This window comes from Ruditapes philippinarum, unplaced genomic scaffold (assembly GCF_026571515.1).
Source record: "Ruditapes philippinarum isolate M1 unplaced genomic scaffold, ASM2657151v2 ctg359_1_1_1_1, whole genome shotgun sequence".
NCBI lineage: Eukaryota > Metazoa > Mollusca > Bivalvia > Venerida > Veneridae > Ruditapes > Ruditapes philippinarum.
In genome coordinates, this window is record NW_026863896.1 from 202,158 (window position 1) to 227,186 (window position 25,029).

General features: G+C 31.2%; 1 protein-coding gene across 8 annotated transcripts in view; it reads left to right on the top strand.

Moving 5' to 3' along the window:
* Positions 1–25,029, top strand: part of LOC132723689 (b(0,+)-type amino acid transporter 1-like) — a 56,330-nt gene that overhangs the window by 15,694 nt on the left and 15,607 nt on the right. For all 8 annotated transcript variants that reach the window (XM_060708459.1, XM_060708466.1, XM_060708465.1 and 5 more), the window contains exons 3-4: positions 9,514–9,789; positions 23,607–23,708. In XM_060708459.1, coding sequence (XP_060564442.1) covers positions 9,514–9,789; positions 23,607–23,708 — 378 coding nt within the window. The remainder of the gene's footprint in view (positions 1–9,513; positions 9,790–23,606; positions 23,709–25,029) is intronic.

Genomic DNA, 25,029 nt, shown 5'->3' on the forward strand with positions numbered 1-25,029 from the left:
GTCAGAATGTTTGTTTTGGAAAGAAAATGATCCTCGGTCATCAGAAGTTTAAAACTAGGTCACCAGGTCAACAGAACATGGGCCATCAGGGGTCAAAAACTATGTCACAAGGTGAAATGAGAAGATAATTAAAAAAATTGAGAAGAGACTTGCCTATGGTGTCAGTAATGATGATATCTAGGTTATAAAAATAAAATAGGTCAATGGGGGTCAAAAACGGTCACCCATTCTTAGAAAAACTTTGTTGTATTAACTAGTGAAAAGCTGTTTCAAGTAGATCTATTGGTTAATCATTGAAACTTAAAAAGACCCTGGATTTTGATCATATTTGAGTATGGGTCAACTGGGGTAAAAAAAACTAGGTCAGTAGTGAAGATTCATGATTTTCAGTCGTAATGTTTCAGTTAATGATCCTGGTAAAGTTTTGTGTCTAAAATTTGTGTCTAAGATTGTGTAGGCTTTGATTATAGGAAACAATTGATTGGAGTTATGCTTGCACTCATGAGCTTTGATATAATGCAGACATCTCTCAGGTGAGCGATGAAAGAAGCACCAAAGCTTTCTTGTTTTAGCTTTATGTCCTGTTATCTGATATATATTTCTTTTCTTTATCCCAGCTCATTATGAATCAAGAAATGATAAAGGCTTATAAATGAAATTTTAATTACTTGACATTAGCATGATCAGAACATGACGGAATGAAACATTACTATTTCCCCGGCCTTTAAAATTCTTGTATTATCAATATTTGATAGTTGTAATGGTATAAATAGGCGGTACCATGAACAAAATATTGCATTTGTCTGGATACCACATAAAGGTAAAGTTGTAACATTATTTCTATCTGCATCCATTAGTAAAGATTATAAAATTGCTATAATCATGACCATTACAGTGTCCATTTGAAATTTTAAAAAAATGTAATAATTTAAGTCCATTAAATTACCTCGTTTTGGCAGATTTATTAGGATTTTCTGTTCATAAAGTTTCCGTTAATTTATTAAATTTTCAACAATATTAATCTCGGCTTATTATAAAACATTTATTTTTTTGGTGACATAAAATCAAAGTAATGAGGAACATACATAGAAATTGCATTTTACTTAAGATATTAATTTTAGAATTTTAAAATAAATCTAAAATGTAAATCTTTCTTGACATTTATTATCTCTTTAAACTGCCATAGATATTTGCAAATTATGCCTTTTTCCTATATTTTCTATACATTATTAGCAATCTATTACGCATTTTAAAATCAGAAAGTGAATTTGCCTGAAATATTGAATGTATTATAATATTATATCCTGCTGAGATAATACATGTATATAAATGAATTGACTGACAGTTGTACAATTTACACTTTACATCCTTGTAATGTGTACAATGATGATTTAACAAAATGATGATCTTTGCACAGTGTATGTATTGTTTCTTGTACAAAAATATAACATGAATCCTTCTGACTTATGTAATGGACTTGTCCTTCTTAGATTTTGGTATGGTTCATTCTAAGTTTAAGGGATTTCAGTATCTAAGTATCAGATATTTGTTTGCTTGTGTGTAAGGGGGTTTATTTTTTTTTATTTGGTGAGGGGGAGGGGGTTGAACTCTTTTCTTTTTAATATTTTTTATTATATACTAAATGAATTGAATTATTAAGGAAAATAATTTTAGTTAACTTGCTTACTGCATTACAGGCTTTACAGCATAGTATAAATAATTTTGTTGAAACATAAAAACATATGATAGAAAACAGGTTTGAAGTACATTTAGTTATTATTTTATAGTATTGGATTTATTATTGTATCAAACTAGCTTGGGGGTGGGGCATTTATAGAATGAAATAATATGTTTCATTTCCTCAGGTGTATGTATCATGAAAATAATGACTAAATTACTTTCAGCCATATATATATAGTGCTGTTTTAAAAATCTTTAAAAATGATGAAACAATTTCTCAAAACTGTTAAAAGTCAAAATTGGTCTCTAATATAAAATGGGATTGCGTTTGGCATATTGAATGAAAGGTTAAATAAATATTCCCCCGTCAGATACCAATGTCAACATGTCCTTATAGATTTACTCAATTTAAATGGCATTACCATACATTTGTTGTATTTAGCATATATTTATTTTTGGATGGGATTGGATCTACTTTTTCAATTATGAGAATAGAATTTTCAGGGTTTTTTTCACCAATTTTTATTTTCATGTAAGGAGCTTATTCTTAAAACCTTTGCTATTTTATTTGGCCTAGAATCTTGACAAATTTTGTGCTTTTTATTTACACACTTTTTTTGTGTTGTAAAATATTAATATCAAAGAACGATATTTTGTGTACAAGTTGTAAAATGCATATGAATTACATTTAGAAATTCATGAGCTGTTAAACAAAAACATTTTGCTTATGGTTTGAAAAAATGAAAATGCCTGATTTTAAATTGGGGGATGTGGGAAGGGGATATGTCATTACCCAGAAAGGTTGCATCAACTGCACTATATGATATTTAACTATTTACATAACCTAACATATAAATATCATATACTGATACAGCTCATGGAGATGCTGACATTATAAAATGTACATTTTGTAAACATCCAGCTGTGACCAGCTTATTCCAGTACTGAAAATTGCATGTTTTGTGTAGCAGACGCAATATTGAACTCTTACTCAAGAAAATGTAGAAAATAAAATCTGACATTGTCAGGCAAGAGATGTCTTGTTATTCTCATACATAATAATTTACTTTCCTTAAACAGATCCTTACAAACACAAGAGCGGGACAACACACGCTATAGTTGATATACAATAGCCCCCCAATCAGACTTTATTTGCATATATTTTATAAACTGATGTAGATATTTTTGTATTCACGCAATATTATGTAAGTCTTGATGAAAATTAAAGAGAGCAAAACATATCTGACGTCAGAAGTCCGGCTGGAAAAATCTTAAGAAATGTATAAGATTTATATGTTATTAGATATTCAATGAAGAGCAGTAGAATCGTAAAGAATATGTTATTAAAGATTCAATTCTTGACAACATTGTTATAAACTCAGAGAGAGTCTGTTTTTTTGTTGTTTTTCATGTTTCTTGTTTTCATATTGGAACGACCAATGCCTTTTCAATTAGAAATTTTTTTAATGTGGAAACATTAGTGAATTGGAAATAAATTGAGTTAACTTTTAGAAGAAATTTCAATTTGATTTTTACAGAATGATATTATTACATATTTTTTAAGATATTTTTTTGGAGCAAAACTATGGAACTTGATGAAAAGTTTTTTGCAGGGTTTTCATAATTAATTAACAGATTGGCTATCATCTGTTTTTTTCAGCCTGTAGATTAAAATATCCCCCCTTGACTCTTGGCCAAATTGGTTGTTTTGGTTGGCACATCTCATTCTGTTGCCTCAGATAAAAATGGAATCAGTGATTGATATTTATTATTAATAAAAACAGTTCTATCAACTAAAATATGGCCTATTTTTGTCCTCTATGTTATGTAAAAGAAACATTGTCCATGCCACTTAGGCTTCCTTTCATTAGTTTATCCATTCACAGTTTCAAACTTTCATTCAAAATTCCATGACCTAAAATGAAATGAGAAGTTAGTTTCCTTCAAAATTTTGTTACCCATGAGAAAACAAAAAAGGAATTTGAAATTTGATCATGTTGAACTGTTTCAATAGATTTTGTTAATTATTCTGGTGAGCAGATATATATTATAGAGAATTTTTATATTAAATCAATTAAGGCAACATTATTACGTCAAACATGCGGGTGGCATACATGTATAATGCTTGCAATACTGCAAATTGTTCCATTTTACATTGGCAAATTTTCAAGCAAAGATCGTATCGCAGAAAACTATCAAGCGAACGAATGTCATGTCACGTCCTTTTGAATTGTTTTAATGAAATAGACTGTGTCCTGCTAATTGGTTAGTGGAATTATTTTAGGTTACTGTGCCTCTTATATAATACGATACTATCAGAGCTGCTGTGCCAAACGTCTGTCGAGCAAAAAAAAAACCTACCACAATCTGATCTCCTGTTCTTTTGCCAAAGATTTGTCGGACTGGATTTATAATAGCAACAATTGAATGATGTAATCATCATAAAAGATATTATATTAAGAAAAGTAGCATAGTTTGTAATAGGGCATTGTCATAATTGACCTACCAACAATGTCGCAACAATGTACTTTACTTCTTAAGTGACGTTCTTTTTTCTCTTTTTTTTTTTTTTTTTGGAAGCGCTCAAAAAAAGATTACAGTAGAAGATACGTATACTTTAGTGCCACTAAGTATGAACCATTTCCAAAATCAGCATGTTCTTGGAGTTTTACTGCCAGTGTTCAGTCAATGTTTTTGATAATATCATTAATTTGTTCTGCGTTAAAGGTCCATAAAGTCACATGTATTTTCATTTTTCAGATGCTTCACAATCAGATTATTCAGGGCCTTTTCCCTGTCTAGCAGGGGTTGTTTTCAGGCATCTTCTTAGTAGGATAATGCAGTTTTTTTTGTCTTACCGTTTTACAACAGTACTATGTTTTTTTTGCACAGTACCATGTTTTTTCCCAAAACATTTAAGGTTAGAGCCCCATAAAGCCATAAAACTATTTTTAATGAAAGCAATTCTAATATTCTTGTATTCTTTTTACTACACAGGTATGAATGGAAAATTTCATAGAATAGCAAAACAACATCAGAAATACCTGTAAATTTCCCCTTGTGGTTCTAACATTCTTTCCAGACCTGCGAAAGCAGTTAAGATCTATGAAGCTTTAGAACTCTTTTGTTGTCAAAGCTTGTATGTTTTCTGTTTAAGATTACTGGAACTGTTTATAGCAAATGAACAATATGAAACAATTGTTTCATCTGTATTTTAATATATTCATCGCGGATGGTTTAAGAATGGTAGACTAAAAGTGCAAAATTGGCGTAAAAAGTAAAAATTAACGATAAAAGCAAGATAATTACATAACCTAGCTTATCTCCTCACGATTTTAAATGAAGTCTTTATGACAGTAAACAAAGATTTCAGAAAGTGTGGCACCGAAAAAAATTCTTGCAGATTAAAATCATGTGAATTTTAGGAAGTCTTGCGGCAAAAAACGGATAGTTGAGAAAGATTCCAATGATCACAAGAAATGTTTGATTTTTTGCACCGTCCTCTGTACTTATCTGGCAACCAAAATACAGTTATTACCTCTAGAAATAAGCATTCTCATTAAAAATTTCTGTTGCACAGATATATTGTTGAGTTGACTGACATAATTATCTACCTGAGAGATGGCAGGGGGGGGGGGGGGGGGTAGATAGGTAGAAGCTTACTGCAAGATTTATGTATTGCCTCTTAAAAGTTATTATCACAAATATTCCAGGAAGCAGAAATGTAATTTCATGTATTACAACAAAGTACTTACAGACTTTATTATATTAATTATTTTGAAATTCTGTTTTGTAATTATCTAGTTATCTTTACCTGTAAAATTGTGATTTTTGTCTCTTTTTCTTGTTGGAAATAAATGACTTTATTGATTTTGATTTTATGTTTGGTAAAGTAGATAAATAGATGCCATTTTATGAGACATTACAGCTCAGTGGGGTCTTTTTTTTGGGTGTCTGCAGAATGTTTCCTGTCTCTATCCTTCTCTTTGGTGTACTTTCTGCAAAAATATGTTTCATGCAGTTTTATGTGGCTTTTTAGGATCCTTTGCCATTGAAGTGGTAAGACATAGATTTGGCATATATAATATAATTTATCTGTCCAGCATTCAACTTTAAAATAGACTTGACCTTTTTTTACCCATATTTTTTGTGCATGTTATCCCTGTCCTAAATATCTAAAATGGAATATTGTCCATCTTTCAATTTGGTTAAAACCATTCTTCATTTTAAGGAAAATTTTACAGTGCAGACCATAATTAGACGGCACAGACTTTTGGGCTTACTTTAGTCTGCACTGGTCGCATGGGTATATTCGGTTGCAGCTAGAAGACGCTCAGGTCTTCTCTTCTTAATATTTGTTTCTGAATACTGTCAAAATTTGTTTGAAAAAAAAGACTTTGCTGAAAATATTTGTTTTATATGTTTTTGCTACATAATTATACAACTGTAGACACTACTGTTTCTTCTTATAGCATGATATTTCTCCTCAATCAAACTAGCTTTCTGAGAATCGATGGCACTCCCTTAGCGATCAATCAGTTGTCAAATTTCTTCCAAGAATTATTCAAATGTCAGGGAAGAATAAATGTTTCCATTTTGTTTACAGAGTATATGCCAGCTGCCATGACAATTGTTTACAATTCTTGTCGTTTGTATTAGGTAACCTGTCTTGAATATAAACTAGATCTTGTAATTGAGGGACTGGGAAATTGAACATGATATTTTCTTGTTTTTCGATTTATTGACTTGGTTCCTAATTCAGAAGCTAATATTTATTTAGATGGAGATGGCTGGTTTGTAACTAGAAACATTTTTGTTGCTTTAATCCTTTGTAAATACTGCCCACAATATATTTCTATAAATGTAATGGGGAAATTCAGTTTGGCATGTGGAATTAAATATTACAACATTGTGGGAAACACCTTGAAATCATTCACTGTCATCATCAACATGAAATTGTATAGTTTTTGCAATCCAGAAATAGCATGACGATTTTGTGCAGATTGTGTTTTAGCATCCATTTTGTGCCCATTATTAGCTTACCAAAACCAAAGGTTTATTTGTTTGTTTGTTTGTTTCATTTTACGCCTTTTTCAACAGTATTTCAGTCATATAGGCGGGTAGTTTCCTAACCATCGTTCCTGGAGAATTACACCAGTACTAGACTACCTTCCTCCGCGCTAAACTACCAAAGCATCTCCCGGGGATCGAACCCACGCCAGAGAGGTAACTGGATTAGAAGTCATCGACTCTAACCCCTCGACCACGGAGGCGGTTCTACCAAAGGTCTAGGATTATGAGTTGTTGTCTTTGGAAAGTGCATACTCCAACAACCATGCACAATGATTGTCTCTCAAAATACTGGTCACTTCCACGTATAGTATTCTTGTGGCCCTGTTACTTCAATTTGCACCTTTGAGGTGTCACCTGATCATTAAATAGAAAATGTATTTTTTTTAACAATTTAATGGATGGATTATCAGACCGAACCAGATGCATCCTTTAAAGTTCGTTCATCAAGTTTGCTGGAAAAAAAATGAATTCATTTATTTTCACCCGGTTTGATTTGATACTACTTTACAAAAATTGGTCATGTCTAAATTACCAACATAATGTACTGGGGAGTGATGGTTCATTTGGTTCCTTTATTAAAGATGAGTTGGTATGTAAGGATCTCAGGGTAAATTTAGATAATTATCAATTTGATTCTGGAAAATCAGACACTGTGAATGATATCAGCTAATGAGTGCTAGTTCTGAACATGGTAGACATTTGTCATATTAATGTGGTAACATATGATGAAAATCTATCCTGTTGACTGATAGGTTTTCCAGATATTTAGGTGTTATTATCCTGACAACATAAAAAATCTGTTATGGAAATTAAGTGTTATTCGGTAGAATATTGATTGATGTTTTGATAGAATGTATATTTAGACTTTTGTAATGGAATACCACCTCATTATTGTAGTTTAACAATTAATGATGGTCATTTGCTTAATATTCTAATGAAGTTACAACTGGGTTAATCAGTATATTGGAATAATATATTGCGATATGAGAGGTTGTATCATGGTCTAATTTTCTTTCATCAGATATTATCGGGCCTTGAAATTCTATGGCTTATTTGTGGCCGAATGTTTATGGTTGCCAACTTCAAATCATTTGTCACTCACCGCTGTGGGTTCATATCCTGTGGGGGACTTTGAATATTTTCTTCTGAGGAAGAGATCAAGCTAGCTGAATTAAGGAAGATTGGTGGTTCTACAAATGTGGGTTCTACTTGGGTGTCCACTTGTGCCTAGAATAATGTATGAAGGTACTCCTGAGGTATTCCTCTGTCAGTAAAATTGCATATAGCCTTTATAGTGTTGTTGTAATGTGACTTGAAATCCAAAAAAATCAAATATCAAATATTCTTCACTAGATATTATTTTATGTTTTTCTCCTTTAAGACCTGTTGTAATCTTTAACTTCGCATAAGCCATCTTGGTTCTCTTTAACCCTCATCTAAATAATACATTATTGCAATGTACTTTAGTTAGAACTGCACACATTTAGGAGAAGACAGGTGATTTTGTGCAGCTGGTTCCCTCATATATCACCTGCATTAAAATTGTTTCATAAAATTAGATTCTCTAGATCAGTGAATTCTTCTGTCTTATTTTCTGTAACTTTTCCCGAACATTGTTCCCAGGTACTTCTTTTATAAGCTAAACATTTTATGAGAATTGATCAATAAACTTTATCTATGAAATTTTCTGGCATTCTGAAAGGGTTCAAGATAATATAGGCACTGTTTTGAGTAATGGGAGTCCTATTATATTGCCTGGCGTTGAGACATCACTTATTATATGTGTCAAAGATAATAACAGTAATTTTCTTCCTTCCATTACTTTCAGTACCAATAAAAAGTGATTGTCTTAAAGCTATTATCCATTTTCTTCTCTTTTTTTCCATTTAATGGTTTACTGTAATAACTTGTTGTTAACCCTTCACCTGCTGAATTTCATAAATGGACTTGTCCAGCTACTATTTTTGGAACTGTCCATTATCAATTCAGGGATTTCAAGCTGAGATTTAAAAGTTAGTCTGCCTACAGTATAGGGAAAGGAAAAAAACATTTTCATTATAGTTTTTGATTTAAGAGCATGTTGAAATGAGCACTTACATTATGTCAGCAAGTTTCCTTTACTGTTTGCTTAAAGTTAATATCAATAATGTCCATTTACCATATATAAAGTTCGTTCCAGAAAAGTGTGATTAAAACACTGGAAAAAATCCCCCCCCCCCCCCCCCCCCAACAAAGTGATGTTTGTTAAGTGATGATATTTATAAAACATTTTAAAAATATGAGAAATTTGAGATCCCAGGGCGCCCACAAGCTTGTTGCCTTGGATTTGATATCAGAAAAACATCTCGGCAGAATTAAGTTTGTAGGGAAAAACATCGATCAATATGTAAAAGTCATGTGACATATTTCCGTTGATGGTTATTTGATTGTTTGATGGCGCGACTGTTAGTACCTGATAAAAATCTAAACGCTTATTTAGAGGATTGTGATGAATAGATTCTCAATTTTTTTTTTGCCTGGAACAATTATTTATACAGGTGACGAGTTACTAGAACTAGAAGCGATATTAAATCAGTTGTGATAAAGTCTCGGAATAGTAATGGTGCCTTATTTCATGTAAAAACATCATTTGACTATTTAAGTGACAAAGAGAATTAAGGAAGACCTTACTGATATCATTATTGAGAAAGTATTGATTTAATTTAGTGAATAAATATTGTCGGGACTTTTATATAATTATGGTTCATATGAACATTGTAGTTATGAATGACAGTGTGTTGGTCGAAGAGGAGCCCGTTCGTAATGGCATCAAAAATATTGAACTCCTGGATCTTACGAAATTTGGCTATGAGAAGGTACCCAATGGTGAAAAAGGGGACCAGTTATTGCTGTGTCGGCAAGTTTCTGAGAAGTCATCATCGATGTCGAGCAGTTCCAGTAGTTCGGACGAGCCGAAAGTGGACTTAGAGTTGATGCAGATGAAGAAACGGGTGGGACTACTTTCAGGTGTGGCTCTGATTGTAGGAACAATGATAGGTATGTTACTGACATATTTCGATCTACATTTTTCTTTATGACTTTCATAAAATATTTTAGTTAAATATTAACTCTGAGTAAAAAGTAAAGTTATAAAAATTTTCTTCTTATTTTTTTATATTTTATTAAGAGTTTTTCTTCTCAAAATATTAGATTTTTTTTATTTATTCAAATATATAATCATGAATTAATGATTTTTTTATTTATTAAGAAACTTAAGAGAAGTATTCAATTAATATGCTATGCAAGATCTTTGATTATTTTTAAGTTTAATTGTCAAAAGGAATTTTTAAGTATAATACTAAATAATACGTAATATGCTATATTTCAAAGACATTTGTTATAAAGACTGTGAAGTAAAAAAAAAGTGCAACAGAAACAATGTCAAAACAATTGTTTACACTTACATACATTTACTTGAAGGGAAACATTTCAGTTTTTGATTTTATGTAAAACTACTCTGAAAGCTAAAATTTTGGAATAGTTTATTTAAATACAATCAGGCTAAGAATGTAAATATCTTAATTTTAACATTTATATATGATTTAATTGATATCAAAGTTTAGAAAATGGAAAAAAAAAACAATTATAATTATTATTGGTAATGGTTAAATTTTTAATTCAAGATATAACAAAAGTATTAAGAGAATCAAGAATAAAATACATTTACTAACATTTATATTTGAGATAATAAGAACCTAATAGAAAATTAGTTTTATAATATTTAGTGAGAAAAAAGCAAGTAACCTATTAATAAAATTTTTTTTATTAGAATGCTTCACCTTGCTGTTAGAATGGCTTTTAATTGCTTGCAAAATTTAGCCATTGTGTGAACTTTAGTTTATTGACACTTGCCGCTGGATGCCCATATGGGCAAGTCCTCCAGAAGAGTATTAGTCATTTTAGATTTTGGAGGATAGTGCAAGATACAGATACAAAAAGATGCACCAATTCCAGAAGCTTCTCCTGGTTCTTTAGCCTGACAAGTGTTTAAGCTGTCATTACTACGGACCTTGATTTAAAGCCTCGTTCGAAAGAGTGTTTTAGTAATTTTAGATGGCCAGCCTGGGAATCGATCCGATAATTTCGTGGTTATAAGTCTCATACCCTAACAATTGAGCTATGCGGGCTGGCATATTTAGCTTGGTCACAGGGCCTCGATGTCTGCAATCTGAGCAAACTATTACAGTCTAATACATTCTGTAACAATTCAAAATATTCAACTCTTGGATATAAACTGGAACAATTTTCTCAGCTGCATCAATCCAGATTCTACCAGTTCTGTTTTTATCATAATGTATCTCTTTTTCTCCAGCATAAAAAAAAGTAATTTGATATTTTAATGAAATGTCTGTCTAATATGTTAAAAAATCTTGGCTACTACTAGGGGTTGAATAAATCAATACATTTAATACAAAGTATCTTGTCATAGTAAGATATTGACTTTTGCTTATATTTCATACAGAAATTCCGGTAGAATATGTTCTTATTTTTGCATGTTGATTTTCATAACAGAAGAATTTTTCAGAAATTTAATTAAAATGTAGACTTGAATACTCATTTTATGCGCAAAATAAAGTAACAAATAATCTGGTAAATTTGGAATAACTGAAGAGAAAAATTTCATATTTGATAAGATTTAATATTAAATAAGCAAATAATGATATGAAAATCTTTATGATCAATGTCTTAATAAATAAATAAAAGTTCTCATATATTTTCTTGAGTTATCTTTTTCTACATAAAAATACAGGGTTTTTAAGGTTTTTTTCCTCGACATTTTAAAATTTTCCTCATGTTAAATAACGAATACTGCATTTGATTTTGATCTTTGATACAGTAATAAATGATTAAGAAATTGGTTGTAGAAATTTGACAGTTTGGTTCGCTAAATTGCTATACATTTGTAATAGAAAATGTCTCTCAGGGCCTCCTGGGAAATCTAGCTTTCTTAAATGAAGGTAATGAATATGTACAATGGTTAAGGATGTACATATAAATGTCAAAGGCAATTGCAATAAAGGTTAAGTAATGACCAAGTCTAATGGCTGACATACTGATTATTCTGGGCAAGGTTACAAAAAAAAAAATAACCAGGTTACATACACAATATGACCAAGTCTAAGTAAAATCTGGAAAAAATTTAACCAGGTTACATTAACAAAAGAGTATGTAGATGGTATATTCTGTTATGGTACTAATATAATAAACCATGCAAATTAAAAAAAATACAAGTACATTTATTTTATTTATTAAAAAATTACAGAAACAGCAGCAGCTGTCTTGATTACTTGAAGCCACTATTGTTGTGTGTTGTTTTAGGTAGATACCGGTATATAAACAAAGTTCATTCATCTCTATTCCAGCACCTGTTATTTTTGTTTTTCAGCCTATATTTCATTAGACAATCAGTTTTATGCACTGTTCCTGTCTGTCTAATAATATTCCACTCCCACACTCAAGTACTTGGAGAGCCAAATATTATTTTTTAAGTTTCAGAGTATTTACTCAGCTATTAGACTGTCTGCTTCATAAGACAGGGTCAAAATTTTACAATTAAGTTTGCTTCAATATAAGGTTTGCACAGATCTAAAAAGAATCATTAAAAAACACCATATAATGGAGTGTGTTATACAGATACTTCTGAGGATGAAATTTAAAAAAAAATACAGTGTTTTCATGGTACTTTTTATCATTTTTGTAATGAAAATTTATGAAGGTATGAAAATACTGTAACATGGAAATGATAAATTATCCTATCTCATATATATGTGTGATGGTTTGAATTGCTTTAAGTGGACTTTTGTGCTACACTTATAGCACAGGGTGTTAGTTACAGGATGTTAGAATTAAAAACTGAAAACCAACCTTGTAGATGAGTGAATATGCTATTTGCTTTGATAATTTGAAGAAATTTCATTATCTTCTTTTAACTTTAATTGGCAGAAATACATTTTGACAAACAAAACATGTTTTGTGTCTGTACTATTCTAATATCGTGTATAGATTACTTGAATTGCTGTAATTTTTCTTTCTTTTTCTTCAATTGCTCAATTGAAATGTGCTTTAACTTATGACAAAAATACTAATTTATTCAAATTTACATTTGAATTATTCATACTGATAGATAAAGCTATAAAAATTGCTCTAACAAAGTTTTTTTTTGATAAATAAGAGAAAACAAGCCCTATTTACATATTAGCAAAAAGCCTGTTTTAAAATTAATCCTTTTGTATAAAACCTAATCAATAGAAATTGGCATTTGTTCAAGAATTTTAAATATACCCCCAGATTTCTTCAGTTTTAAATAAAGGAAAACAACAAAAAACTTTTAATGGTTTTAAAACAGTTTTGCTGATTTTTCTTTATCTTTAAAGCATTTTGTAAATATAATGAATATTTACATCATGCTGCAGGCAATACATTATAACATAATAATGTATGATTTAAGATTAATGTCTAAACCCACCCGGGCAGCACAATAACCAGACTTCTAGGAGTATAAAAATATTGCATTCATGTTCATGTTTAAATCCAAGGGTGCTCCTTTTTGTGGGTTTTAATGAGGTATGTTCAGTGCGTATCAAAAAAAGTACAGTGTGGCAATAAACTTGTGTATGTTAGAAGTTAATTGCATACTAAATACTCGCCAGTATCTTAGTGGGTAAATTGAATCATTGTATCATTTATTGCAAGTCAATAACAGTCGAAGTGAATGGTTTATTGCAAGCTCAATACATTTTACTTCCATTCACTGTATCATTTATCGCAAATTTATTTGATTAAACTTGTATCATTTCTTGCAAGCACAGAAAGTAGTTGTTTTTACCTTCAGTGATTATAAGATTCTCAATGTCAGTTGGACTGTAACTTGTGGGGAAGTTGTCTGTTTCTTGTGGAGAAAAGTCTCCAAAGACACCGTAATATTGTCTTGTCAAATTAATTCTTCCTACTGCTATTTAATATTGTCTGGGGGTGGGGGATCCTTCAGAAATCAACTTTTTTACACTAGAAACAAAGTTTGACCTTTAATCATATATCAAGCTAATTAGTGTCTCATTTAAATTCTGCGTCTTCAAAAACCAAATTGACATCAGACTCCTGAAAATTGCATATCTCAAGTAAAAGTAAATTACGCTTCTATTTGTCACAGACGCTTGTGGTTTGGAGCTCAAAACGCCTTTAAAATCCAAATAAAATGCATATTTGTCAATCCCAGCACATGTACTGATCATATATATCAAAAAAACTTAATATAAGCCGTTTTGAAAAAAAAATCATATTTCAACATCTATAATAATACACAAGATAAAAATGTTCGCCGGAAAAAATCCGCACCCCTACCGTCATAATCACCATGTATTTTATTCCATTTCCAATATTTTCACATAATCCTTTGGTCCATCGACACAGAAGATATATTTCTTCACGATGATGGTCAATTTTAAACTTCAACGGTAATATAAACAACGCATCAGTCGAAATAAACATCAAAATTATCGCCGTTTTCTTCCAACGACAATATCTTTCGATAAATTCAATGGACCAGACGGCAATGAACGAAGCTATCCGATTATGTGGTTCCCAAACTTAAAAGCGCTGCGCATTTTGCACCCGGCAAAGCTGGGCCACATAATCGGATAGCTTCGTTCATTGCCGTCTGGTCCATTGAATTTATCGAAAGATATTGTCGTTGGAGGAAAACGGCGATAATTTTGATGTTTATTTCGGCTGTTGCGTTGTTTATATTACCGTTGAAGTTTAAAATTGACCATCATCGTGAAGAAATATATCTTCTGTGTCGATGGACCAAAGGATTATGTGAAAATATTGGAAATGGAATAAAATACATGGTGATTATGACGGTAGGGGTGCGGATTTTTTCCGGCGAACATTTTTATCTTGTGTATTATTATAGATGTTGAAATATGATTTTTTTTTCAAAACGGCTTATATTAAGTTTTTTTGATATATATGATCAGCACATGTGCTGGGATTGACAAATATGCATTTTATTTGGATTTTAAAGGCGTTTTGAGCTCCAAACCACAAGCGTCTGTGCTATTTGTAACCAAACAGGAAACCAATGTTACTAATATGAGATAATTAAGTATCTAACAATAAAAACAAGTTTAGCTAATGAAACTTTTTTTTTTTTTAACTTAATTTCCAGTGAAAAAAGACAACAGTAAATTAAAGTCTCTGTATATAATGATTGTGTTGCCTGAGATTAATTAGTATGTCTGTTGCTTGAACAAGATCTGTGACTTTTATACAAATACGTTTTTGTATCTGTTTAATGAAGAAAGAATCTCTGGTTTGATGTTGAAATGCCAAATAAATTAATCTTTAGGTTTGCCTGTTTTTTCTTTCCTTTTCTTAAATAAATGGTTACAATTTTATGATCTGGTTGGGTTTTATGTCACACTAACACAGGAAACTGTAAAGGTTATATGGCAACTTTTCAGCTTTACTGGACTTGATGCCTCTCTGTGCGTTGTTCAGGCATCTGAAAAAAAACCACCAACTTTCAGTAAGCTAGCTGAATAGGTTCCTAACATGAAAAAAATTCCAAGTCCCTTGCTGGATTGGAACCTTAGTAACAGTGGTGAGAGGCAATATTTACTATGAAAGTGTTGAATTTATAGTCCTAAGTTCAAATGAAACAATTTCATGGTGTGACAGTAAAAACTAAAAAGTAGAGTATATTGACTTTTAAATTAAAATTGAATGACCTGATGGCATTTTAAAATGATGGCTTTTAAAGCATATGTTAGGTTAAGAAGACCATTTGAAATTGTTTATATCTTCTCATAAAGTCAATATTTTTTTCTTTACATTTATAATAAAAAAATGGCAAACAAGGAATATTTTTCTTTAAATTTCTAGAAAAGACAATGATCTTGTTAATCACAGAATGGTAAATCTCTATAAAAACCCATTTACATAAAGAGTCCTTTTCTGCGTGTAATACTTGAGATAATGTGCCAGTATATTAGGTTCATATTAATTCCTAAATACAGTTAATGAATAAAGAGGGAATTCGTGTTCATTCTAATGGCTTTATAACTTTGCCATATTGCAAAATCTAATTGCTGTACAGGACTATGAGAGGAATTTCTGGTGTTTTCTCCGGGTAAAAATTACTGTCATTATTCTCGTGTCAGTGGTATTTCTACGCTGGTAATATCTCCGTAGAGATTTCCTATGACGTCAATGGAAGCTGGTGTTGGCTTCAAGGCACTTTCTATGAATCCAATGGAAGACACAAATCCATTTATCTAAATAAACTACCTAGGTGTTTTGGGGTTAATGCTCCATTATACAGGACAGAAATGTGTCTTTACTCAATCTTAATTTTGATTTGTTACTGTTTGGTGAAACAGACTTTGTTTTCTTGGTGGGGAATGTTTTGGTTTCTTAGTGGAAATCAATGTGGCCAAATTATTTTCATAAGATTTCTTGCTGCATAGTCTTTTTAAACAATTATATTGCAGTAAACTTGTTGCTACGTAAGAATTTATATAATTGAAATAATAAAAAAATAATAATAACCGTATAAATGATTAGAAATAAATAACGAATTTAATTGAAAAATATATACCTTGTAGCAGACTTACAGACGTTTTCAATATATCAAAATAATAATGTAATTATTATCTTTAATTACTTTAGGTTGATAAATATTGAATGATATTTGTATGTTTTGGAAATTTTGCCATGTTTTTGAAATATGAGCAGTGATGTAATGGCAATAGATTAACATTTGGGTTTTTCACATTCAAAGATCAATTGAAAATAAATAAATCTAAATTCGTTAGATTTATTTCTCTGTAAATGTTTGTTTTACATATTGTCTTGTTTGTTTAAAACTGTTGACGTCAGCAAGTTTTGTTATAGTTATGCATTTTAAACTTGAATCCAGTATGATAATAATCATTGCTTTGTTGCCAAAAATAAGGCAAAACGTTCAAGCAGGTGTCCTTCAGAATTCAAAAAATCTCTTCAGGATGATGAATATTTACAAATCTTTGGCAAGAACTTGCCCATTTTTTTTTTGCTTTTATCAAACACTGATGGTCGGTTATTTTGAAAACTTATGCGATATGGAAATACGGTATTGTGAAAATAGATACAAGCTTGAGTGGTTGATTGGCAGGACAAGATATACTAAAAAATTTATGAATTTATGAACCCTCTGAAAATCTTTTCCGTTTTCCACACTTAAGTGATTTGATAATGATGGTTTGGAATGTACTATGCTGTGCCGCAAATGCGTTGTTTATTTTCGTACTAAGTTTTTTTTTATCGAGAGGTTATTAGGAATATAGGACTTTGCATTCATATTTGTAGGTTAATGGATTCAAACGGAAAAGAAATTACAATCTGCATAACTTACCGTTCTGCATCAAAAGTAGTTCTCTGCACTACTTTCTCTGCCATTGAGTACATGCATATTCTCCAGGTGTATTAATACTGGTAATCTATTTAAGATCTGCTCACATATCTCCGAAACTTGTTCTTAAAATAGCCAACTGACATTTAAAACGATAAATTTTAATTTTCAATATTATCAAGTTTATGGCAGGTACTTATTTCGAATTTATGAAAATAGAATTAATAAATTTGATTACAGAAGAAGAAAAAAAAATGATTTTAATTTTTTAACCAGAGTATAAATTAGATGATTTTATAAGGATAAATCAACAATCTTTCACAAATGTTTTTTATTTACATGGTAATGTCAGTCCCAAAGAACACATTTTGTCCTTTGCAAAAATCAAATTTGTATTTAATTAGAAATCTGAGCCATTTTGATTCTTTAATTTTAATTAACAGTTTATTTTCTTCACTATACTGTTACTGAATATATACCACATTTGAGGACCTTTCTTATATATACCCTCAAATAAGATGCACTGGCATATTAATAAGATGCACTTGCTTATAAGTCGCACCCACTTATAAGACACACCCACTTATAAAATGCAAGCATCCATAACCTAACAGAATTTGCAGTGGCCTTCTTACAAGACTTAATATAGCCGTATTTTCTGGTCTAAATGAAATAAAACTGTCAATCTACATGGATGTTGTAGAAAAGTATAGTTTCTATTTATAGAAATACTTCTATTAAGAATATATAATAACAGGTTACCTGTAGACTAACAGACAATGGCCTTTTGGCTCCTGTGGAGTTAATCTGATATCATGAAAGAAGACCACAGGAAAACTAAGAGTGATTTTGGCATAACATTATGTTATAATTTATGGTATGTGCTTGTATGCCAAGAGAAATGAAGTTAATGTTGTTTCCGTTGAAAAAGAGTACAGATTGGTGGATAGCACTATATTTGGATTTGAGATTTTCATGATTAATTAAATTCATGGGTTAATCAACTTTATAATACTCAAGTTCTAAAAACAAGTAACTAAGTCATTAATCAAAGGACAGAATAATGAAATAAGAGTTACTATAAAGCTATATTTCATTTGTGAACACCAGCTATCATATTGTCACTCGTGGCTACGCCACTCGTAAAAATATTGCATCTGGTGTTCACTCTGAAATATATTTCAATCTTACATGCAAAACAAACAAATATCCTCTATATAATTTCCTTACTCTCTCTTTCAATGTTACATTATATAACAAACCTAACACAGGCCTGATATTGAGTTACTCTTACCTCACTGGAACTGAAAGACTTTGCTTTGCCATCAACATTGAGCCAGACCAGCCTGCAAATCTGTAGTCTGACCAGGCTCTGTACTATTGGCTGTTGACCTTGATATTCCAAAAGTTGATAATTGATGGAAGCTAGACAAGTTTATCAGGTTAAAGTCTATATATTGTCACCTTAGTGCAGTAACATGTTAAGTCCTTCTAAATTTATAAGGAGTTAACCAGTTATTGCACTAAGGTGGAAAAAATATGTAAAATTTCCACCAGTGAAGATGTATTGATTTCCACCAGCAATTCCATTACTACATCTTGAGTTATTTCATTCAAAAATATAAGATACTTTAATGAAGGATAACAAAGAGGTAGAGTGATTACATCAAGTATATAATCTCACCTTGGATTGATTATTTTACTTGTAAGTGATGGATTTTTAATGTCAGAAAGATCTGTTGTAAGGTATAGTTGTGGCATTGTTCCAGGGGATGTAGGAAATACTCAGGCTGTTTATTACCAACAGTACTAATAACGTAATCTGTCTACCATGCATTTTGTTTTACCTTTCTCTTAATTAACACCTGTACTTTTGTACAAGAACCATAATTTAATAAGAATGGTAATACATTGTTAAATATAACTAGAGTATATCTATTGTGACGATTGTTCTATTCTGCCTAGATTCTATAATGATTTAGTGGTTTTGTACCTAAATTGTCGGTGAATTAAATTGTAAACAAATATGTTATCCTGTGTTTAAATGTATAGTTTGATCTTTTATAAATAAGTAAATAATACATAAAAACTAAATGAATAGATTTAACAACTTATTCGTAGCAATAACGGGCATATTTTTATTATTTCTAAAATATCAGAACAATTCGTACTTAAAATCATTCGAACTCAATGCCATTCGTACCAATATTCGAACCATTATCAATATCCCTTGGATGCTTGATTTCTTCAACTTCAGTAAACGATCATTAAATATAACTATATTATTGGGTATAAATAGAGCTCAAAGCTGCGGACAGTCAGTCTCTGTCCAGCTGCCGAAGTGTCAACACCACAGAAATAATTAATTAATATTTTAGTTTAATTACTTGGGTTCTTGCACTATTTACGAAGTATTTCAATTGCATCAATTTAACATTGCGTTAGGTGTAATTGTTATTACTAAAGTATTGAAAACTCGATATCCAAGTGATTTTTCTATATATATTAAATAGCCTAAAAAGTGTCACCCCAATTTTATATCAAGTTCAAGGACCACTTATTATCTTTCAAGCACATTACTGTTATAACATTAGTTAATTAAACTTGATTCCAAAGTTTGAACAAATCATTGTATAATCATTTGTAACCAATCAACTGGCAAAGTAGCCATAAGAAAAATTATATATAACAGCTAGCCCGTGCACGTTACAAAATTGGCGCCCAACGGGGGACACATCTAGCTTTAGATAGGCTTACTTACCCTAGACTTTTAAGAACATGGCTGAGTATAGAAGTAAATGGTCCGATGAAGACTTTTGTTATATGTACGATGAAATGGAAAATCTTAGGAATGAGAATCGTAGGCTGAAACTCCAGAGAGAGATTGATAGTCTTCAAAGACAAATTGACCAGACAAGTATTGAGCTGGCTACATCAACACCTGCTATGGTAAAAACAGAAAATACTTATGAAGGTTTTACACCAAGTAGAAAGACTACCTCAAAGCCTAGACGTCTTTTGCCGTCATTGCCTATTCAAAGTGAAAAACATGAGAGGGATGTGAAAGACAGAATGATCACCCAAAGACGGAGGATTGTTGACTTGCTTCCCCCTGAAACTCAGAATGACCAACATAAATTGGATAACTATCAAACTTCAGACAAAAGTTTTGATTACAAAGTAAAAGATTCAAGGTCTACTTTCATGAAACCTGCAACTTATGACGGAACTTGTGAATGGACAAACTATAAAGCACACTTTGACGCTTGTGCAACTTTGAATGGTTGGAATGAAAATGAGAAAGGTTTATACTTATCTGTATCTTTACGAGGCCAAGCTCAAGGAGTGTTCGGAAATTTGACATCAAAGACACACAATTATGAGGAACTTGTGAGAGCACTCGAAGATAGATTTTCACCAAGAAATCAGACTGAGTTATATAGAGTTCAGTTGAGAGATAGACATCAAAAAGCTACTGAATCAATGGCTGAACTTGGACAAGATGTTCGTCGTCTTGCAAACTTGGCGTACCCTCATGCTCCTATAGATGTTCGTGACACTTTAGCTAAAGAACAATTCATAGATGCACTTGTAAATTCAGACATGCGTCTCAAGATAAAACAAGCTAGGCCCATTGATTTGAATGATGCAGTAAGGCATGCTGTAGAACTGGAAGCTTTCTACAGGGCTGAAAAGAAGCAGCAGGGAATGATAAGAAGTTCGCAGACAGATAACTTGTCAAAAGAGTTTGAAGAACTTAAAACTGTTGTATCTTCTTTAAAACAAAGTGTTGATAGGATGCAGCGTCAAGGAAGATATGAACGGCAAGATAACAAATATGTTAAGACACCAAATAGTTATGATCAAAGGCGTGTACAACATTTTCCACAAAAGAACTTTCAACATCGTTATTACCATGAAAATAGACAAAGAAAACCTTACATTAATACCTCTGTTTATAAGCGATCTGATAGTGGTTATACAAGAAGAAATCGTACAGGGCGAAATTGTAATGAAGTACATGGACAAAATCTACAAAACAGAAGTACTCACGCAACTGACAAAACAACAAGGAGCGAAAATGACAAACAAAATATTAATTCGTCAGGACATTTAATGGCTGGTTTATATGCTTCTGCAAAGGTTGGTAATGTGTCAGTCAATTGCTTAGTAGATACAGGAGCTACCGTTACTGTTATCTCAGAAAATCTTTGGCTTAAACTTAAGAGCAAGAACAAAATTACACCTTTTGAACTTTCTGTATCATCAACAAGTGGTGATCTATTAAAAGTCAAGGGACAAACAGAGATATACCTGAGGTTTAAAAGACACCTTTATAAGACCAAGGTTGTAGTAGCTGAAATCGGAAATGATGTTGTTTTAGGTCTTGACTTCATGCAACAGTATGGTGTTTGTATTGATGTTATTAGAAATACAATAAAATTGAAAGAGCAAATTGTGAATTTATATTGTACTGGTAAAATAGGGTGCTTTGGTATTGATCTATCCGATGAAGTCAATAAATCTTCTGAATCTACGACGGTCAAATGTAGAGAGACAGGACCAGAAGTAAAGCAGAAAGATAATGTTCAAGTAGAAATAAAAAGAAAACAACGTAAAAATCGAGATAGGGCTAAGCATTATGAAAATTCTATTTTAAGTACTTCGATGGCGGGGACAAAGACAAGCGAAATTAAAGAAGGCAGTGTGAAAAATGGAAACCGGATTATGCGACCACTGTGCCCTGTATGTAAGACGAGCATTCCGGAGAACGTAACTTTCGAGAGACACATAACTGAATGTAGAAAGAGAGAGGAAAAAGGAAGAACCTGCATAAGATGTAATAAGGTTTTCCTTAAATTACAGTATCTGAAGAGGCATATGAAAATAAAACATGGGATAGAGTCTGATTTTCAAAGATGACAAAGTGATTCAAGTTAAATAAAGGTGAACAAGTTAAGAAACAAGATGTGGAAGAAGAAGACTGTGATCTTGATCCAGATATGGAACTATATGTCTCGTTTATAAAGATATGATAATTCTTGCGATATAAGCAGAATTAAATAAAATATATAAATAAACACATATGTCTTTGGTTATTTTATTGCGTAAAAGTTGTAATATAGTTTAAATAATATGCATCATGCGGGACGCATGATTTTTGAGAGACGGGGGTAATGTGACGATTGTTCTATTCTGCCTAGATTCTATAATGATTTAGTGGTTTTGTACCTAAATTGTCGGTGAATTAAATTGTAAACAAATATGTTATCCTGTGTTTAAATGTATAGTTTGATCTTTTATAAATAAGTAAATAATACATAAAAACTAAATGAATAGATTTAACAACTTATTCGTAGCAATAATTTGATATAACGGGCATATTTTTATTATTTCTAAAATATCAGAACAATTCGTACTTAAAATCATTCGAACTCAATGCCATTCGTACCAATATTCGAACCATTATCAATATCCCTTGGATGCTTGATTTCTTCAACTTCAGTAAACGATCATTAAATATAACTATATTATTGGGTATAAATAGAGCTCAAAGCTGCGGACAGTCAGTCTCTGTCCAGCTGCCGAAGTGTCAACACCACAGAAATAATTAATTAATATTTTAGTTTAATTACTTGGGTTCTTGCACTATTTACGAAGTATTTCAATTGCATCAATTTAACATTGCGTTAGGTGTAATTGTTATTACTAAAGTATTGAAAACTCGATATCCAAGTGATTTTTTCTATATATATTAAATAGCCTAAAAAGTGTCACCCCAATTTTATATCAAGTTCAAGGACCACTTATTACCTTTCAAGCACATTACTGTTATAACATTAGTTAATTAAACTTGATTCCAAAGTTTGAATAAATCATTTTATAGTCATTTGTAACCAATCAACTGGCAAAGTAGCCATAAGAAAAATTATGTATAACAGCTAGCCCGTGCACGTTACACTATGACCACTTGATAATAGCAAAATAGTTCTTCCCCCTTTAGGTAAGATTTAGCTCATCTAAATAATAAGCTCAATTGAGCTTAAAAGGCATAGGTCAGTGAAAAAATGAGTTGTTGTCCATTGTTGAGTGGCAACAGTTAGTTTAAACAATATTTTATTTCAGTCTAACATAATTATATATGCAATATAATTACAATCAAATGCAAAAAGGATTGATTAGAAAGCTAGGTTTTTTAGAAACTCACCTTGACCATATTTTTCCTGCCTTTATTTATATTAATGTTCCTTAGCTTGTTTATGTTCTTGCTTGCCTTTCTTGATTTTGTTTATTTTGTTTCTTGCCTAATTGTATGTTATAATATTTTTGGTAATATTTTGTATTGCCTTTGATTTTTCTTTTTTGCCTGTCTGATTTTTTGGGAGCCTTTGTTATGATTTTATTATTTCTTACATTGCAGGTTCTGGTATTTTTATCTCACCAAAGGGTGTGCTACAGAGCAGTGGCTCTGTGGGTTTAAGTCTGATTGTATGGAGCTTATGTGGACTTATTGCACTTCTAGGTAAGTTCAAACATTTCCATAAATTCTCCTGAAGAGTAACTATTGTTAATTTATGTTACAATTTGAATATTTGGAAAATCTGTGTAACCTATATATGATTATTATGTATTCTCTTTACTCAAATGTTGTAAAGGTAAATATTTTGGAAAAGAAGACTAAAAAAATTGTTGTACGCAGAACTGTAGAAAAATGTTTTTTTCTGTTTATAATATTAACTTTACATTAATGTATTGAGGTCAAAATATCTTGCATGAGATCTTCGACATAAACTGTACATATAGTATGCTTTGTCACTTATGTAGTTTGATAAAGATCAGTTATTGTTGATTTTGTTGTTGTTAATGTTGTTTTAGAAGAGATCACTTAACCATACTGAATGTGATGATTTTATCCCAGAAACCACTTTCATAAAGTTTTGTTTTATTTATATATCTTCTATATGTATTCCTAGTTTTATTTGTTCAAACATTTTACTTCTTCTTTAAAAAAAAGAGAAATAGAAATTTGTTCATATTGTGAAGAGTTAGTACAGTACAGTACTTATTGTTATATGATATAAAAAATGGTATTATATTAGAGCATTGATAATATATGTGAAAGATCCATGTTTTCACAACTAAGCCAAGTTTTGCTTTGGGATTCGAAGAATAGAGCTTCTTTATGACTAAAATGTTGGTAAAGTTTACAAATAATGTACTTTATATGGAATGACTGAGTTTTGCTTGAATGAGATAACATTGTGTACAATACAAGATGTTTATATTCTATTCATCTCAACCAATGGATGCAGGGTTGACACTTGTTGCTTAGCAACTATTATTGGCAGTTTTAAGAGTCGGTTTTATTCCATTTTGTGGATTTGAGTCTTGTTTAGGCTGTTGCTAGGATGAATGTATGCACTCTAGCAAGATCTCTGTCAATGATCAGTGATAACAGATGTAAGATATCTAATCTAATCTATTATTACTCTTACTTCTGTCCAATATGAATTCCCAAAGTATAATTCTCCAGTTGTCATTATTCTGGAAGTAACCATTTGACAAGAGCTTATTTTATGATGTTACTTAATACCCATTACAGAATGTAGTCATTTACTTTTGTATTAGGGCCAAGACCATTAAATTCGCATTAAGGCAAAAGAAAAAATATGAGTATATCATAAACAGTATGCTGTAGAAATTCTATGAACACTTGATTAAAGGCCTTATATGTAGAAGCCGTTACATTTCTTGGGACCAGTAATGTAAAAGATTGATTCAGTTCTAATGAAGAGTATCAAAATTGTGAAAGATTGCCAAAAATAGCCAAATGTCTAAAAGTA